General features: G+C 48.5%; 2 protein-coding genes across 2 annotated transcripts; both read left to right on the forward strand.

The window, feature by feature from the left end:
* On the forward strand, positions 12,661–13,557 carry LOC8055526 (probable glutathione S-transferase GSTU1). The gene has a single exon (XM_002460019.2). The coding sequence runs from the start codon at positions 12,688–12,690 to the stop codon at positions 13,360–13,362; it is 675 nt and encodes a 224-aa protein (XP_002460064.1). The 5' UTR covers positions 12,661–12,687; the 3' UTR covers positions 13,363–13,557.
* Positions 17,902–20,130, forward strand: LOC8055527 (BURP domain-containing protein 14). The gene has a single exon (XM_002460020.2). The coding sequence runs from the start codon at positions 17,902–17,904 to the stop codon at positions 19,975–19,977; it is 2,076 nt and encodes a 691-aa protein (XP_002460065.1). The 3' UTR covers positions 19,978–20,130.

A 20,166-nucleotide genomic window follows, 5' to 3' on the forward strand; every position in this document is an offset into this window, starting at 1 on the left:
TTGGGAAAGTTGACACAACACTCTTCACCAAGAAAATGAAAGGGGAAATCTTCATTTGCCAAGTTTATGTTGATGATATTATTTTTGGCTCTACTAATGAAGATTTTTGCAAGGAATTTGGTGATTTGATGTCCAAGGAGTTTGAGATGTCCATGATTGGCGAGCTATCCTTCTTCCTAGGATTTCAAGTCAAGCAAATGAAGGAAGGGGTCTTTATCTCTCAAGAGAAGTACACTCAAGATCTTCTCAAGAGGTTCAAGATGATGGATTGCAAGCCAATCAAGACTCCCATGGCATCAAATGGGCATCTCGACTTGGATGAGGGAGGTAACCCTATTGACAAGACTCTCTATCGCTCCATGATAGGAAGTCTACTCTACCTCACCGCATCTAGGCCCGATATCATGTTTAGTGTGTGTATGTGTGCAAGATATCAAGCAATGCCTATGGAATCTCACTTGATTGCGGTCAAGAGAATTCTTAGGTATCTAAAATACACACCCTGCCTAGGCTTGTGGTATCCCAAAGGTGCAAGATTCCAACTTGTAGGCTATTCTGATTCGGATTATGCCGGGTGCCGGATTGATAGAAAAAGCACATCCGGTGGGTGCCACTTCCTAGGTAGATCACTTGTCTCTTGGATGTCAAAGAAACAAAATAGTGTTGCCTTGTCAACGGCCGAGGTGGAATACATTGCCGCCGGGGCTTGTTGTGCACAAATACTCTACATGAAACAAACTTTGCTAGACTATGAAGTAGTACTAGACAAAGTACCTTTGTTGTGTGACAACGAAAGTGCCGTAAAACTTGCAAACAACCCGGTTCAACACACCCGCACAAAACATATTGACATCCGCCACCACTTCCTTAGGGATCATGTTGCTAAAGGAGACATATCTCTAGAAAATGTGGGAACGGAAAATCAATTGGCGGATATCTTCACAAAACCTCTAGATGAAGCTAGGTTTTGTATGTTGAGAAATGAACTTAATGTGCTTGACTTATCCAACTTCACTAAAAGATAAGAGTTGTGTGTTAAATCTTGTAAATAACTTTTGCTATGCATATCATGCATACTAAAACTAAAAATACAACTTGCATGTAGGGCTTGTCTAACATGGTTAAGATAACCCCCTTGTGTGTGTGAAAAAGCTTAACCTTGGATCAAACTTGTCGCACCCGGTTTAAAAAAAACAAAACCAGGCTAGCCATATGTGTGCCCAGGAAGTCCACACATACAACAACAGAAGCAATAATATCAAAAACAATGTTATATAGCGGAACCATACTTATAAATAACACTTACATTAGAGAATCGTAAAACAATAACTAATCTTCAAGCTCAATCTTCACAGGGACCGTTGACTGGGGGTAACATATGCCTAGCACTTCTTGTATCCTGAGAACATCCTTCATGACTCCATCCTTCTAATCAACTCTTTCTAGTGGACTGGAGTGGTGGGAAATAGCAAGAGTGAGCACATATCGTACTCAACAAGTATAACCAGGGGTTCATGAGGCTCAAAAAGCTTACACTGGTTTTACTGCATTTAGCTTTTATATGTAGATAGCATGTTTATATTTAGATAGCAAATGTCAAGGAAGCATAAATAATCCGATAATCACATGATCAGTTGTAAGCATAATTAACTCATAGCATAAACGATAATCAAATGAACATAATAACATAATAAGCTCATCGTCTTAATGTAGATGTCCCCAAGGCCGCTCCTGACCGTGAGCTCGGCTAGTATACTAGTTTCTAACACTCTGCAGAGGTTGTACATCTTTACCCATGAGTCATGATTTACCCTTTCGCCCGAGGTGATCAGCCTCTTAACCCACTTCCAAGGAAGGTCGGCAGGGATCACTATGAAGCCTTTCAAAAGTTCGTCTAACATGTTAGGGCCGCAAGGTTTCCTTCGCGAGCAGATATGATACCCCCTTCCGAATGGCACAATGACGCGCAACCTATACACATAGGGACAGGGGCTCGCACTATACCCGTGTCGGTTCAGCCCCTCTAGCGCCCTTTCGGGTAACCGCTAATAAGCTAGAAAAGGTCTTCATACTGAGCTAAAGCCAGAGCCATTATAGCCCTCATGGTTGCACTGTTATCCCGGGTGATCACGTACAGACAAGATCTCATACAGTTATTTGTCATTCTTTTATGTTCATTGCACAGCTATTAATCATCTTACAAGATCATGGATTATATCAAGCACTAGCACAACTACACGAAATGCATATCAAGTAGGTAGCAAGGAATCCAGGTAACAATCATCTATGATTTTGCTAAGGTTGACAAGGTGAAAGCATGCATATGATATATATGTGTATTTATAAGTGAATAGGTAACAAGGATGATCCCAAGTTATACTTGCCTTAAGCACTTGCTCAATTCTCACACCAACAGCTTTTGGTCATCATCTTCTCATCTTCAACGTCCACAAACAGTTCTCATCTACTCGTATCAAACACCACACATAGGCAAACATACAAACAACAATAGAACAACTAAGAACGGTACACCACACAAGAGAAAAGAGTGTACTAATAAATGATCAGCACTACAAGATCGCAAGAACCACCGAAACCGAACCTATCGTTAAAAGAAATGACTAACGATAGTTTTATATTATAAAAGAGAAGCTTACATATTTAATTTATTTAACTATTTAAGTAAACAAAATAATATAAAAGTTATTAATTCAGATTATTGTTAACATAAATTATTTTTAAAAGTCAAGTTAAAACTAATCATGTTTTATTTATAAATATTTAGATATCATTTATGCCAAATCCACACTAACATGTAAATACAAACTGACATATGAGAGCATCTAAAATCTAATCAAATTTAACATACATGTTTGGACTAAATAAATTATAATTTAGAAACATGATTATGTATACCATTTAATCAGGTTAACATTTATATATGAAATACATAAATATAAAACCTATACTGATTTTTACTTATCAAACTAGATTCAAGTGTATTAATCACTTTAGTATTTAACTATGTATAGAAAGCATGTTTGAATTGCAGTAGTGAACGACTCTTAAATCGGTATTCCCCCCCCCCATTATTTTGAATGGCATAATAAAATAGAATAAGAATAAATGTTTCCCTAATCTGTATATAGGGAAACTCCAGGTCCGAACAGCATTATTATCTACAGATCCCCCTTATGTACATATCCCTATGGGGAATCGTGCTTTAATTTTTCATTGCATTAAATATCTTGAATAAAAAAAAGAGGGAATTTGCTCTGATATAGATTATAGCCTGGCCTTCTTGGCCCACCTAAGTGCAATTACGATAAAAGAAAGGATATGTAGATAGGTATTATGTTTTAAGTTTGAATTAAACAACTTATAATTCAAAAGACATTAAAGTTGATATTAATTAAATTAATATTAATTTATATAAAAAAACCTAAACACAAATCCGTGTTGCTTTTAATTTGAAGCTTAATTGCATAAGCATAAATTAAATTAATATTTAACTTATAACATTCGATGATGTGAGACATGTTAAACATCGCCACTAACACGTAGCTTATGGTCGGCACGGTCGTGGTGCGACAAGAACGAATTTACGACCCTAGGTTGGTTTTAATTAAAAAGCTATTAAATAAATACTAAACAAATTGTATTTTTAAATTAATAAATTCAGAATTGGGACACATCATAAACATTGGTACTACTACAACGTTACGAAAATAACGCAACTTGAATGAACTGAATTAGATTTAAGATGATTAAATTGTAGAAATTACGGATGAGTGGTGATTCTGTAAATACCTCATCTTCTATCTTGTGCCGGATCGTAACCTCCATGGCCATGGCGTTCACTGTGTACGTGAGTGGTAGGAGGCTCGCCTTGCCTCCTGGCCAGGGAAAGACGCCAAGGTGGGAGCTCACCAGCTGACCAAGAGGCCCAACGTGGCCAGTGATGCGCAGCCCCGCACATGGGGCACGATGAGGCCACGTCGGAGCAGCTGGCCGGAGATAGCCTTGCCGGCCAGACTGGGACCAGTAGCGCAAGGGTCACGAGACTTAAGTTGGGGCGCACGTCCCAAGGGTGGCGCGATGTGCAGGAGCAGAGAGGGGTAGGGGTCACCGGCGGTCGAAAAAGATGAAGAACAGAGTCATCTATCTATGGTGGAGCTCGTCGGAAAACATAAAGAAGGGTTAGGAAAACGATCATACGGCCACGGATTCAAAATAATAATGACATGCCGGTGTAGAGGATAACAAGACGAACCTCTAGATGGCGACGGTTTTCGCAGGAAATGTCCAAGATGGCTGGAAAAGCTCGCCGAACCTTCGCCGGAAGTTCGTCGGAGCTTTAGGTTTCGAAACTTCGGCTTTAGATCTAGGACGATAGCAGTGGCGGCTCAGAAAACCGATCGTACTTTCGGAACCAGCGCGTCAAGGGCTACGCCGGCATATATATAGTGTTAGGGTTTTGGGTTGATGGAAAAACGAGATATTTTATTATTTTCGGAATTAATTAATTTCGTGAATAAAAATAATTCTAGAAAGTCCAGAATTAATATTTAAGGTCCGAAAAATACTCCGAATGGTCCAAAAATCATGAGAAAATTCTTAGAGATATTTTAGAACATGAGGAACCCAAATAAAGTATTTAGAGCTCATAAAAGATATCTTGGAGTATGTAAAAATTAGATTATGCTCACAGAAAAGTGGAACGAGTTTCAGGAAAATGCTGAAATAATTCCCAGTAACTTTTTAGAGATTGATTGACGGGTGAGGAACTGAAAGGAGTGATTTGGATTACACAAAAAAGATTTTGAGAAACTCGAAACGAAAGCATAGGCTGTAAAACAAGGAATAAATATGTGCCGAACAAGGAGCAAATTTATTTTTTACATTTTCATTAGCACTCAAATACAAAACTAAATCAATTTTCATCTGTTTTAAAAGGATCAGATTTTAGGGTGTTACAAAACTTGACAAGCATTAGTTTACTTTCAAGTATTGCATTACAACTCATATCATGTGCATGCTTGTTAGTTGATCGTTTCTTTTCGGTTATTCGTTGAGCATCTGCTGTGTTCGTCCATAGATAGGGGGAGCATTCAAAGCTCATTATGTTACAAACCCCTAGCTTTATGGCCATATGATGCTCTTTGGTGTTTTTCTCAAACTATTTTCATAAAAACTACTAAGCCTATGGCTAAATATTTGTGAAAATTTGAGGGTTTGAGAGAGGTCACTCATACCAGTTCCATTTGGTGTTTAATTGTGTGCTTTTGGAAATGGAACTTGGTTGGGTCAAAATCAGACGTGGTGCTTAGTTGAAAAAGTGCTCAGAGGAGCACCGGACGATGCACCGGACGCTGTCTCTGTGCGTCTGGTGCGGTGAGTGTGCCAGACTGCACTCACCGGACGCAGGAACAGTCTCCCTGTAGCGTCCGGTGTGGTGCGTCCGGTGCTCACCTGGTGTGCCCTTGAAGCACCGGACGCTCAAGCCAGCGTCCGGTGCCCATCGTCCGGTGCAATGCCGGATTGCAGACCTCTCTGCGCATGAGTCCGGTGGTCACCGGACGCGTCCGGTGCCACATAAAGATCGTCCGGTGACCCCGTGGCGGGCGCATTAAGCCCGCGCCCAGGGGTTTCGCGCGGCCGTTTTCTTCCTCTTCCGCCGCCTTCGCCCGCGCCTCCCCGTGCCCTAAGACCGCCGACCCGCCGCCGCCGTCGTCCATTCGCCGATTCCACGGCGCCCTTGACCTCTTCTCGCGCCAGATCTACTCCGAGGCCTTCTCCTTTTCCCTCTCCTCGCCAGAGCTCTCTTCTCTGCGAAGTGTTAGGGTTTGGGGTAAGTCCTTTGATCTATGCCCACAAGGTGCTCGAGTTTATGTGTCATTGGATAAGAAAGGTGTTTTGATCTCGATCTTGTTCATTTAATCCTTGTAGCACCTTGAGGAGAGGATTCGTGGTCTCCGGAAATCTTCGATCGAGAGATTTCATTCGGAACGTGTCTCGTCCGTGGATCGTAAGCCGTTCGCGCCCGTATCTCGTCTTTTCTTGCGATCTATAGGGTTTACTCACCTCTAGTTGGTATAATTTCTTATAAATACCCTATCTTGTCTATTCTCTGCAGCACCTTGTTCTCCGATTGGCAGTCGATTGTTTGTCAGACGATTGATATGCAATGGCTCGTACCAAGAACGTCAGTGGTCCGACAGCTGGCTCAGGAGGTTCCCCAGGAGGTGATGGTGGAGGTGATCCTCCCCGTCGCCTGTCAGCGGCAGAGAAGGGGAAAGGCAAGAAGCTGGCCACCAAGAAGCGGAAGGCCAGTGACAGAGATGCAGAGGTCGCAGAGGCAGTTGCAGCAGCGGCTGAGGCAGCCGAGAGAGGTGGTCGCTCAGGTGCTCTGAGGATAGGTGATGATCTTACGCCGCGTCAGAGGCGTGCAGTACTTGAGGCAGAGGCATTCCATGGATCCCCTCCAGGCACCGTGACGATTGGAGGACAGAGGGTTAGGCTTGTGGTCAGGGATCCAGCTCAGGAGGATCCAGACACTGAGACAGAGACCCAGGCAGAGGGTCCAGCACAGGAGCAGGAGCAGGAGCAGCCCCTCCGGAGGTCGACTTGCGCTCGTACTCAGGCCCCTCCTCGGACTGGTACGTAGGGTCAGTCCACCTCCACCGCTCGTGCTACACCAGCTAGAGGCACTCTTGCTTCTCGACCGAGGCCAGTCAGGATCCACAGGGATCTCTCTCTTGTGTCAGCCAGAGAGATCCAGCAGCTGAGGTTCGTTCCGTTTCCCACCTGGTTTCCAGCTGCCAGGGATCCCAGAGCCGGTGCCAGGTTCTACACAGTCGTCCAGGAGGACATCTACGAGGCACTGGTTCGCTCTCAGGCTCAGTTCAGGGAGCACAGAGTGATAGACCTAGAGATACTGGGGAACGTGGTAGGAGCAGACATTCGTCACTATTTCACCTACCTCCACGGACTTCCAGAGTTACTAGCACTCCCCGGCACTTACTGTGAGCAGTGGGTCAGAGAGTTCTACGCGTCAGTGTGGGTTTCTCCAGATCACAGTTATATCCACTACGCACTGGCGGGGACAGACTACAGAGTGACAGCTCAGAGGGCCAGAGAGGTGCTTAGACTGCGAGCCTCTTCCACCAGGATTCACCAGCTATGCTACGGGAACGTGGATCCCCCTCATCGTCCTCACGGTGGTGAGATCCCATCGGTTGACTTCGTGGCTCCCTGTTTCCGTGCACCTTTTGGGGAGGGCTCCAGCAGGACAGTGGGAGATTTGACACGCCCAGCTAGGATCCTCGACTTTGTGTTGAGGAAGACTCTTCTCCCCAGGACAGGCTACAGAGATGGATTCACTCGCATCCAGCAGTGGTTAGTTGCTCACCTCATCTCCCAGACAGAGTTCGACTTGTGGGATCTGATCGTCTCAGAGATAGAGGACACCATCACAGAGAGCTTCAGAGGTCGGCGTCAGTTGCCATACACACATTGGATCACCCTGCTTATACTTCGTGCTAGGCCACTACCTCTGCCAGCTCACTTGCAGAGGGAGTTGACAGAGTCCGACACTGTTTTTCCCCACTACGACCCCCGACAGATGTTGAGAGCGCACCACGACCTTCGCGGTGCACCTCCTCGTGCTCCACGTGGACCGGTGCCCCCACCTTCTCCTAGTGGCACCCGCAGTACAACAGCAGTTGCAGAGACAGAGGAGCAGCAGGACATAGCTATTGGCGCGTTTGCAGATGCAGAGGCAGAGGGTGAGTTTGACTTCGCCTCAGACAGCTCAGATGATGACTATCAGTCGCCAGTGACAGATCTCCCTCCCAGAGCACACGACCACGAGGCAGGCGATTCTTCGAGTACTTCAGACCCCGCCCTGCTTGCTATCTTAGAGGGGATGAGGGCGGATCAGCGCCGTGCAGCTGAGGAGCAGGCGAGGCAAGACAGGGATTAGGCTGCCATCAATGCAGCCATGCAGGCCAGGCAGGATGAGCTCCAGCGTCAGCTTCTCACCTTTCAGGAGCAGTAGCTTGCTTTCCAGGCCCAGCAGACAGCTATGATGGCCGCTCTCATGGCCGCCTCAGGGATTCAGCTACCGCAGATTCAGCTCCCAGGCACGTCGACTGTCGGGCCACCTACTCCAGTGCCTCAGACTCAGAGCCCGACTCAGCAGCCGCTTCAGTTACCAGCTCAGAGTCAGCCGTTCTCGACGCCACAGCACCAGGTCTCTCAGGGTGCTATCTCTTTCGGCTTTGAGCAGGTACCTCAGTTCACTCCTCTTCGCTCAGGCTTCACTCCTCAGTCAGCGTCAGCGTCACAGCTCGTGTGGGACTCGCAGACAGATCCGCACCTCAGCTTCACCTACAGTGCTCTGACTGGTGACCCTGCGCCTCCTCCTCTGCAGGCTCCTGCAGTCTTTACGGCGCCAGTTACCACTACAGAGCTTCTGTCGTCGTCAGTAGCGTCGTCCGAGCAGCTTGCACCGTCTACTACCGTACCAGAGACGACAGCTACAGCGACCGAGTCCGTGCCAGCTTCGTCAGCCGGACTCGAGCAGCCAGCACAGCCTGTGACAGCGCTAGAGCAGACCCGGACTGCTTCACCAGCACCTGCAGCTTTAGAGGGTCACTCCACCTCCTCCGCCTCGACGGCCGACAGTTCAGATGATGCAGCTCGCTTCGTGGCCGTGCTGAGGGACTCTACTGCTCCGCCTCCTCCTCCGGCTTCTTAGGTTTTTGGCGCTTGATGCCAAAGGGGGAGAGAGTGCGTATGAGAGTTAGAAGTTAGGAGTTAGGGGGAGCTAGAGAGGGTGTTTAGGAGTTTATTCTTTTGAGATACTTTTTATGTGTGCTATCTTATCATGCATCATGTTTACTTTTATGCATTGCACTTTGGTGAGATACTATGGTTGTGAGACATGACTTGTGGTTATTGTGATATCTTAATGTCATGTGTTTTGGCTCATATTACCTTTGCTTCCGCGTTTTTACTCCGATGTACTTATGAGCCTTGTGTTTATATCCTGTTGTATTTCACTCACATATTTGGATGCAGGGTATCGGACTTGGTTGACATCGGACTTGGTTGACATAAGCATGTCTAATCCCTTTGCTCTTATTGTATCATGCTTATTGAAACCAAGTCTCTTTAAAAACCTCAACTCTTTTCATACTCGAGGTTGTCATCAATCACCAAAAAGGGGGAGATTGAAAGAGCATCTAGGCCCCCAGTGATTTCGGTGATTAATGACATTATGATTACTATGACTAACGTGTGTCTTGCAGAGGCAAAGTCATAGGTAAGGTCATGGTATATAGGTACTCGATGGACAGGGACGTACATGCCTACTTAATAGTGGAAATCGTTTCGGTTTTCAAAGGATGGATGGACGTCGTCAAGGCTAGACTAGGTCTAAGTGCCATATGGTGAAGAAGGGCACTTGGAGTAGTTTAGGACTTTGTTTTCCTTTAACCGTACTATTAAGAGGGGCTTTGATCTAGTAGCTTGACTTAGGCAAGGCTTTAGGTTTAGGTGTGGTGCACACTTGGTAAACCTAGCACTAGGCAGCTCAGAGATAGTCCTTAGATCGAGAGGAACAAACTTCGTTTTGGAGCGATCGCGTTTCGACGAAGTTTGGGTGCCCAAAGGGGCACCGGACGCTCTGTGAGTGCGTCCGGTGAGGTCCTTAACCGTTAGAACAGTGCCGTGCTTAGGGTTAGGCACCGGACGCTAGCACCGGACGCACCGGGTAGCGTCCGGTCCCTTACCCAGGGAGGTTGCAAGCTTTCCCTGAGCACCGGACGCTAGCACCGGACGCGCCGGGTAGCGTCCGGTCCCATGCGCAGGGAGCATGTAAAGTTTTCCCGAGCACCGGACGGTGCACCGGACGCTAAGAGTTAGCGTCCGGTGACCTGTCAGAGCAAAGTGCAGGTAGCCGTTATGAAGCACCGGACGCTCGGTGCAGTGCGTCCGGTGCAACATAATGTGCGTCCGGTGACCCCGTTTTCAGTGGAAAACGGTTGGCCTACCTTTGGACTTTGTGGATAGTATTTATACTCCACCTCGTCCATGAGAGCACTCTTGCCCATTTGAACATCAGAGAACCTTGTTGTGGAGCAAGAGAGTTGCAAGAGCCTAGAGAGGATTGAGATTTGAGTGATTTCTTGAGAGAATCCTTCTCTAGTGAGTTCCAAGAGTCAAGTGTGCATCCACCACTCTCTAGAGCCTTGTTTGGGTCAAGTGAGAGTTCTTTGCTTGTTACTCTTGGTGATCGCCATCACCTAGATGGTTCGGTGGTGATTGGAGGCACGAAGACCGCCCAGAGTTCTTGTGGGTGGCTCGTGTCAAGCTTGTGAGCGGTTTTGGGCGATTCACCGCGACGGAGTGTCAAAGAATCAGCCCGTAGAGAACACTTTGTCCTTGCGCGGACCAAGGGGGAGCAAGACCCTTGCGCGGGTGCTCCAACGAGGACTAGTGGAGAGTGGCGACTCTCCGATACCTCGGCAAAACATCGCCGAGCACTTTCCTCCACTACTCCTTTACTTTCTAGCATTTACTTTGTGTTTTTATATTCTTAGAATTGCCTTGCTAGAATAGGATTGGAACTAGGTTGCAAAACTTTTTATCCGGTAGCTCTCTAAGTCACACTAGGCATAAGGGGTTGAATTGGAGCTTATAGGTTGCTTAAATTTTTAGAGAAGCCCAATTCACCCCCCCCCTCTTGGGCATCTTGATCCTTTCAGGAGCCATTACTCAAAAAAGTAAAAACATTATGTGAGAAGAATGAGATTGAAGTACCAGATATGGATAAGGAAATAAATGTTAGAGGGACATCTAGACGAAGAAAGCAAAAGGTAACAAACATGCATTACTATCATGTTGAGATTTTTCTTGTCGCCATTGATGCCATCTTGACTGAGCTAAATCATCGATTCGGTGAAATTACTTCAGAGTTATTAGTATGTATGGCTGCTTTTAACCCAAGGAACTCCATCTCTAATTTTGATGTGGACAAACTTGTGAGGCTTGCTGAAATTTATGCTGAGGATTTTGATATTGGTGACGTTGTTGTTTTGCCAAATCATCTTAGACAGTTTGTCAATCGTGCTAGAAGAACTCTAGAATTTCTTGGATGCACTGAACTTGGAAAAGTTGCTGAAATTATGGTCAAGACTAATATGCACACATCTTATAAATTGGTTTACCGTCTCATTGAGCTAATCTTGATACTACCGGTGGCAACGGCTTCAGTTGAGAGGATATTTTCAGCCATGTCCATTATAAAAACAGATTTGCGTAGTAAAATGGGTGATGAATGGCTCAATGATTTGATGATATGCTATAATGAGAAGGAGATATTTAGAAAGATTGATAATGAAAAGATCAAAAAGAGGTTTCAAGAGATGAAAAAGCGTCGTATGTTATTGCCTAAAAAATTAGTGGTATGATCTATTATCTTCTATATTCATAATTTGGAGGCCCATATATGTTTGAATACTCAATTTTGTCTATTTCTGTAGATTGCTACTTCGGATGAATAATGCGTGCCAATATCAGGCGTCATTTGTTAGCTTCGTAAATCATAATTGGACCTTTTGGTATGAGTGACCTACATCCTTTATTTTTTTATGTTATATTTTGCAAATTTCATCGTTAATTGAAGTTTCAAATATAAGACTTCCAATTTATTATATATTTGTCTATTGTGAGTGTTTATAGTAGAGCTAAGTCGCTGTAAGACATTTGTTCAGCCCTCTCTAAATTTTTTTCTGGCTTCGTCCTTGATCACGTACATTGCTTGGTGACACTTGTTGCATAGTTTGTGCCTGGTGTTTGCCTTATTTGGAGCAGATGTTCACTTCAACGCACATATTCTATAAACTAAATGTTCACTTAAACGCATACATTCTACAATTCTATTTCAGTTACATGTATATTCATTTCATTTTGATTCTTGATGTGGAAACAGAAAAATAGACATAAATGTTTCAATCATACTTGTTTTTTTTGGGTAAGACATGTTATATTTGATTTATGAAATTTATTATATTACATTATATATATAATATATGGTTTATCCTAGATTTCATCAATTAGCAACACAATGATATATAGAAATGATATTCATAATTGATCATGGCTATATGCAAGCATTAAACAATTTGTAGACAGCCAAATAGACAGTTGCTGTCGGTGGGTTGTATGAGCTGTCTGTTTAGGCATCTATTTTCAAAAACTTACAGACAGCAGCTATCTATGTTGTACATGCCCTTAGTGTCCATAGTGACAAAACCTTGACTAATGACTATGGTTTGGCCCTGGGTAGAGTAGTAGATGGTCCATCTTCCAGCGCGCGCGGAGACTGCCGAGTCCGCAGCCGCCTGCGTCACCCTGCATCGCATCTCGCCGGCGATCGAGCCCCTGATCTGCGGACAATGTGGTCGCATCTCATGTTCCTCGATCTGTGCTGCCACAGCCACTTTGTAGTCGCCTACCCGTGACGTGACGCAAGCCGTGACAGTAGCCGCGCGTCTTAGCATTGCATGCAGCAGGCTCTTCTCCATCCTCTGACCGTCTCCTCCTTCCCTATAAAAGCAGAGCCCTCTCCCACATGGCCATACACAGAGACAGACAGGAAGAGGAGCACGTACGACAGCAATGGCGGGCGAGAATAACGGGCTCCAGCTGCTAGACTTCTGGGTGAGCCCGTTCGCGCAGTGGTGCCGCATCGCGCTGGCGGAGAAAGGCCTGGCGTACGAGTCCCTGCCGCAGGACCTGTCCAACAAGGGCGACCTCCTGCTCCGCGCCAACCCGATCCACAAGAAGATCCCGGTGCTCCTCCACGACGGACGCCCCCCGGTCTGCGAGTCCCTCATCATCCTGCACTACCTCGACGAGGCGTTCCCGGCGACGCCGCCGCTGCTGCCGTCCGACCCCGCCGCCCGCGCGCACGCCAGGTTCTGGGCCGACTACGCGGAGAAGAAGGTGTTCGACTGCGGGACCCGGCTGTGGAAGCTCAACAAGGGCACGGCGCAGGCGCAGGCGCGGACGGAGATGGTGGAGGCTCTGCGGACGCTGGAGGACGAGCTCGGCGACAAGGCCTACCTCGCCGGCGAGGCGTTCGGGTTCGTGGACCTCGCCGTCGTGCCCTTCGCGACGTGGTTCCTCGGCTACGGCCGCCTCGCGGAGTTCAGCGTCGAGGAGGTGTGCCCGAGGCTGCTCGCGTGGGCGAAGCGGTGCGGCGAGAGGGACAGCGTCGCCAAGAACCTGTACCTGCCGGAGAAGGTGTTCGAGTTCATCGGCTATCTCAAGGACAAGTACGGCGACAAGTAGAGTCACGAATCCATCCATCACAAATTCACATGCATGTTCATCATGGTCGGTTTCTCTCTCTCTCTCTCTCTCTCTCTCTCTTGGAGTTCTATCTATTTGGTCATTGGCCATTGATGATGATTCGGTCTGCATCTCCTACTCGATGTCCGCTCCATGTTTGAGAATTGAATAAATAAAAAGGATATTTTTCCTGACTGCTCTGTTCCTGTTCTCATCCATTGTTCGTCGTTACATTGAGTAATTGAGTTGAAGATCTACACTATTGCTTACGGTGTCACCCAAAATGTATAAAAATCCAGTGAACCTCTACCACTTACCGACAACTTTCTATGCCAATCCAATTGTCCTTTCCCTCTGAGATCTCAACACGGTAAGGTTCTGCTATCATGCTACAAGCTTCCCCCAGTGCTCTGTTGCAAAATGGCCGAAGCGAAAAAAAAACGTGATGCGCAAGTCCAGCAGCGAGACGGCAGGGGCCGGCCGTCGCGGTGCACGCCGACGGCCCCGGTTGCTGGGGTTATTGGCGTTGTTGGTGTCTTGTTGTGGTGGCGGCTGATAAAGAAAGGGAGTGGTGATAGTGGTCAATATGGAAGGGGAGTGGCGACAGTGATACATTTTAGGGTAGGTATGGGAGCTGGAATTGTGGTACTGCTATGGCCGGAGTGGGGGGACACTTAGGGACGAAAACAGATCGTATATGGTTGGATATTACTGGTACCACATTTATTTTTATATTTTTGGTCAAATTTAGATTCGAATACGAATAATATCAATTCTATCGGATAAGATATGATTGGATGTCGACATCATAAATGTACGATTTAAGTATTCGGATACGAATATGATATTAGATGTTAAATATTCGGACTCGGATACGGACAGATCTAAACCCCTCTAAACGAATACGGTTGAAAAATATCCGTATCATTTTCATCTCTAGTCACACATTGCCTTGATGCCTTACGAATGCCTGGGGCTGACAAGAGTAATAAAAACCATTCCAGTGGTGAAAGAAGGCATATGCTCGGCACAACCAAATCACCGAGGTGATCCCAATCCCACCCTAACCTCATCAGCTGCTTACATGGTACTCCAACACAGGCCATAACCCATACATGGAGAGAATTGTAGGTACAACTTTAGAAAAAGCCATGACGGATTTCACATACGATGCATACCGACGGCCCCGGTTGCGGTGGGATTGACAGCCACTATGTACCGAGAAAATAAGGGGTCGGCTTCATAGACTAGCTTTGCCTTGCCTCTCCAACAAGAGCAAGCCTCACCTTGCTAGGTTGAGCAAGTCGCCGAGACCAGTAAGGACTTCTTACAAGCATATAGACCCCAAGGCAGCTAACCCATCAACCAAATGCATAGGCTTGATCCTACCAAAGAAGGCCTTAATGCAGCTTGGGGCCTCGGATTAGACTGGTTGAACTCTAAATAGACAATACATTTTTTTGAAGGTCTAGACAATACATTTCTAGCAAAGGCATGTGAAACTAATCAAAACCAGTCAGTTTTTTGCTTTTTTTAGGAGGGAAGGATAAGTGTTAAGATATATATTATAATTATAGAAGTTATGAATAGTATAGTAGTTCCATTTCTAACATAGTTTTGGGTTAGAGTTGTTTTAGGAGTACGTATGAGCATTGTGAACCTTTCACTGCGGAAATTTGTTGTCCTAAATGGCTAGCTAGTTCCTATATAAGTCAAAGACTGTTGGTGTTCGAGCAACTGATAACCCATTTATTTTCCCTTCGTAGATTACTTAATGATGAATACTGCTTTAATAATTCAAATTCATTATTCGGCACATGACATGACATGACATTCTGTTCGCTTAAACTTATCTACTGAATCTACCAGCAATTCAACAATGTTTTTCTCTCATAATAAATCAATGAACAATACTTTCAACTATAACTTTTCCTAGCGAACAGACTCTACATTGGCAGTGATGATGTGTCATACTTGTGTATTATGGTACAGGCCCTAATTAAACGAAAGTTCTCCATGTCTCCATTTTGGTTATGCTGTACTTGATGGCTAAGACTCTGTACAGAACACGAAAACTTTTCTCTATTTCTAGTTTTTTTTCTATAAAATAAAATTCAACTATTTTCTATGAAATTTCTATATGACTTTTTTAAAATAAAACTCTTATATGATTCATGTGAAATTTCGTTGCCAACGTATGTTAATTGTTGTGTGCAGTCTTTGGTGCACAAAGATTTGATAGTGCTCAAAGGCTCATCGCCACCATTTGGTAGGTGTCAGTTTTGGCAGGTACCGGCAACTTTTGCAGAACAACCCGGCTGACAAGTTTGAATCAGACAGAATTCCTTATCAGCGAATACATGCATGATCGATTTATGAATAGTTCTTTCTGGAGCATACTTTCACTCTTGAGCTTGAAACGTTCTGCTACGCAGAGCGGACAGCTTAGACCTTCCACAGTATGAAAGTAGAGCCATCAAAAAAAATTGGACCTCACTGCCAAAACCAGGAGTGTTCTTCAATTGCTGCAGCATGTAGAGCTGCTAGGTATAGGGAAGGACCTATAGGGGAGACAAAATAAATACACAAAACCCAATAGCTAAACTCAACTAATACTCTGCATGGGCCGGACACAGATTCAGTGACTTTCCTTGGTAAAGTCACGTTGTAACTTTCCCTATACTATCCATCGTCCAATTAAGATCCAATGAGTGAGATCGATTCAAGGCCTGTAATTGCTTCTTCTTGCACACACGGTCCCCCGCAGAGCCGCTCAGCTGCAGCACTGAATTGAAGCCTTGGAAGCTTCATTCGTCGCACTGTGCTTCCACAGCATCCCCTCGTGCAGGAGCACAACCACGCTGGCGCGGTGGTCAAGCCGACTTGGGTGCACGCGCTCCGCAGGAGCTTCATTCCCCCGCCATGCCGCCCTCCGTGCTGCCCGTGCACGCGCAAGGCGCTGGCCACACGCGTCGCCCCGCCACCCTCCGCGATGGTGGCGTGTGCTCGCCGCATCCCATGTCTGCGACGGCCGCCGCTCGGCGTGCCGACCTTCATACCAACTGCAACACTCGCTGCATCCTGTGACCACTATGCCGGCCGCTCGCTATGCCACCATCCGCGTTGCACAAAGCTCTGGCCGCGAGCTCGCCACTCCGGCCGCGCGCTCGTTAGGCGCATCGCTCCGCGATGGCGGCGCGTGCTCACCACATCCAATGTCCGCAACGGGCGCCGCTTGCTATGCAACCCTCCGCATTGGCGTCGCACGCTCGCCGTGCAGCCCTCCCCGAAGCTCCACTGTGTCGTCCCTGTCGTGCTCACTGTACCGGCGCGCACTGACCCAAGATGCGCTCCTGTTCGTGGACAACAAAGGTGCTAATGGCGGCGAGGCATAGGATGGCACTAGTGGCCTGGAGGTGCAGCGCAACAAAGCTAGAACAATGCAGCGCGCGGTGCCAGATTGCTGCAGCGGCACGGGCGCGTCGCGTGTTGTAGGACTTGGCCGCGATGGGGCGCGAGGTCTATGAGGGCAGCGAGCAGTGGCAACGGCGGCCCAGCGTGGGAGGCTCAGCGTGAAAAGGTCAGGGAAGTTTTTTTAGCCGTCGGATCTTGCTTCGACATCAGATACACACTCGAAAGTTACAACGTGACTTGCAGGAGCAACGTTACTGATTCCGGGAACGAGATCCTCTAACATATTGCGAACTATAGCAGAGAGACGTACCTATGCCCGATGACGTTCATTGGGCATCGAACGGCGCAGTGCATGGACGTTCGCGTCCCTCTAACGTAGTTCCAACTATGTTAGAGGATTTGGTTCCTGCAATCCGAGCCCGCATCGGCCAGGGAAGTACCAACAAAATTATATTCTATTATTTGGGCACTAGAGCAAGTAGTTATTCAGCTTCTAGTTTTTCTGGTACCGGTGAAAGTTGGAATCACTTGCTGGACTGCTGCAGTGAGAAAGAGTGACTCCCAAAGTCTCTCTCTTATACAAGCACCGCTCAAGCCTCACGCTGCGGAGAGCCTTATGGGCATTTCCTTTGTTAGTTCTAATCGAGCCGACAAAATAATAGGCTAATTTGCCCCATTAAGATCGATCTGTTCGTGTAGCACGTCTCACAATTGTGCTGCATAAGCATGCTGAGTGCAAAGATTCCTCATGCTACTCGACCAAGTGTGGCATACTAGCTAGTAGGACAATTAGTGTTATCAGCAGGACATGGTTCATATATTCATCACCATGCATGCAAGATGCAAACTGGAAACAAAACAATGCCCGGACTCACAGTTGACTGAAACAGGACAACAACATCTCCTCTGAATCTCTGGCTCCTCCAACTCCAAGTCTCCAATGCATGGCATCATCAGTGTGCCGGTACGAATTCCAACACTACCACGCCCCAAACTCCATCGCTCACCTGTTTCCCGCTTCACGCCCCTTCGCCCTCCCTCCAAACTCACTCGGTACCATCCCCTATAAATTTCCCTCTACATCGCAGCTCCTCGCTTCCAAACCCCTGGCAACACCTTGCAACCATGGCGTCCACTCTCTGTCGCTGTGGCTGCGCTCACCTCCTCCTCACCGTCTCCAACCTGCTGCTCCTACTCTGTCATCTAACACGTGCATTCCCACTACCATCACCACCACCTTCAAACGCCGCCTCCCCGTCGCCTCCTCCTCCGGTGCCGCCGCCGCTACCGCGAGGCCTCCCACGGCTGATACCGGCGTGGTCGCTGCCGCCCGTGAACCCGTTCACGGCGAAGGCGGCGTTCATCCGGTACTGGAACCGCAAGGTGCGCGGCAACCGCCCGCACCCAGCCTTCCTCTTCGCCAAGCTGTCGCCGCTCTCGGCCCCCGACGCGGCCACCTTCTCCACCCTGGCCTCCGCGGGCAAGCTCGCCTCCCGCATCCGCGACTTCTGCGCCGCGGCGTCCCTGCTCTGCCCGTCCACCCCCGCGGCGTCCTGGTCGGCGGCGTCGTCGTCCTCGTCCGTGGACGGTGGCGCGGCCGGCGGCGTGGCGGCCTCCTCCTCCGGCGGCGGCGGCGCTGCCTCCTCCGCGCCGTTCAAGAACTACGAGAACGGCAACTTCAGCAGCTACGGCAACAGCGGCGGCGGCGGCTCCGACCAGTTCGCGGTCTACTCGAGCGGGAAGAGCGGCCCCGTTGACTCGTTCAAGCGGTACGGCAAGGGCTCGCTGGGCCGGAACGACTCCTTCACCAACTACGAGGAGGGGGGCAACGTCGGCACGTCCAGCTTCAACTCCTACACCACCGGAGCCACCGGCGGCGCCGGGGAGTTCGCCGGGTACGCTGGACAGACCAACACGGTGGCGGTGACGTTCGCCACCTACGACAACACGGGCAACGGCCGCACGCACGAGTTCACGGCCTACTCGCAGGACGCCAACTCCGGCGTGCAGAGCTTCACCGGCTACGGCAAGACCGCGAACGGCGCAGGCGAGTCCTTCAAGACCTACGGCAACAACTCCAACACCGTCGCGTCCGGCTTCATCAACTACGGCGACAGGGCCAACGGCTTCAACGACACGTTCGCCTCCTACGGCCTCGACGGGAACGCGCCCCAGAACACGTTCCGGAGCTACGCCTCCGGCAGCAACGCCGCCGTCGACGAGTTCAAGGCGTACAGGGACCAAGCCAACGTCGGCGACGACAGCTTCGCGTCCTACGCGAGCAACGCCAATGGCGCGGCCGCCGACTTCGACAGCTACGGCAAGTCGACCAACCCCGGGAGCGTCGCGTTCAAGGGGTACGGCCAGGGATCCAACCCTAACCACCGCATCGGCTTCACGCACTACTCCGGCGAAAACACGACGTTCAAGGCCTACTCCAACGAAGGCGTCGAGTTCAAGGAGTACCAGAACATGTCAAAGATGGAGGTGTCCAAAACGGCCGCACCGGCGACAACGGCTGGGCACCGGCTGCCCATGTGGTCGCCGGAGCCAGGGAAGTTCTTCCGGGAGCGGGACCTCATGATGGGCAACCGAATGCCCATGCCGGACATCGCCGACAAGATGCCGCACCGCGCGTTCCTGCCGAGGGACATCGCCGCCAAGATCCCGTTCGAGGAGAACGCGGTGTCGGCGCTGTTCGGAGCGCCGCCGGGCACGGCGATGAGGCAGGTGGTGGCGTCGACGGTGGCCGAGTGCGCGCGACCGCCCAGCCTGGGCGAGACGAAGCGGTGCACGACGTCGGCGGAGGACATGCTGGACTTCGCGGTGGAGATGCTGGGCAGCAACATCGCGGTTCGCAGCACGGAGTCCACGGCGGGCGGCGGCGGGGACGTCCGGCTCGGCAAGATCACGGGCATCGCCGGCGGCAGCGTGACGAGGTCCGTGTCGTGCCACCAGAGCCTGTTCCCGTACCTGGTGTACTACTGCCACTCGGTGCCACGGGTGCGGCTGTACGAGGCGGACATCCTGGACGTGGACTCCAACCGGAAGATCAACCATGGCGTGGCCATCTGCCATCTCGAGACGTCGGATTGGAGCCCCAGCCACGGGGCGTTCGTCGCGCTCGGTGGGAAACCTGGTCAGATCGAGGTCTGCCACTGGATCTTCGAGGGAGACATGGCTTGGACCCTTGTTGATTGATGTTTATGACACCACAACCGTTAGATTTGCCTGGCCTGGTGGTTTACCTACTCCTCTCAATCTCATTAATTAAAGAAAAAAAATAACCCTTTTCTGACTTCTTCTCTGTTTATTTATTTATTTATTTAATTCAGAAAGGTTTTTTTGGGCTCGTTGCTGCTGCGGATATGTACTCCTATGTTGTGACCA

This window comes from Sorghum bicolor, chromosome 2 (assembly GCF_000003195.3).
Source record: "Sorghum bicolor cultivar BTx623 chromosome 2, Sorghum_bicolor_NCBIv3, whole genome shotgun sequence".
Taxonomy (NCBI): Eukaryota; Viridiplantae; Streptophyta; class Magnoliopsida; order Poales; family Poaceae; genus Sorghum; species Sorghum bicolor.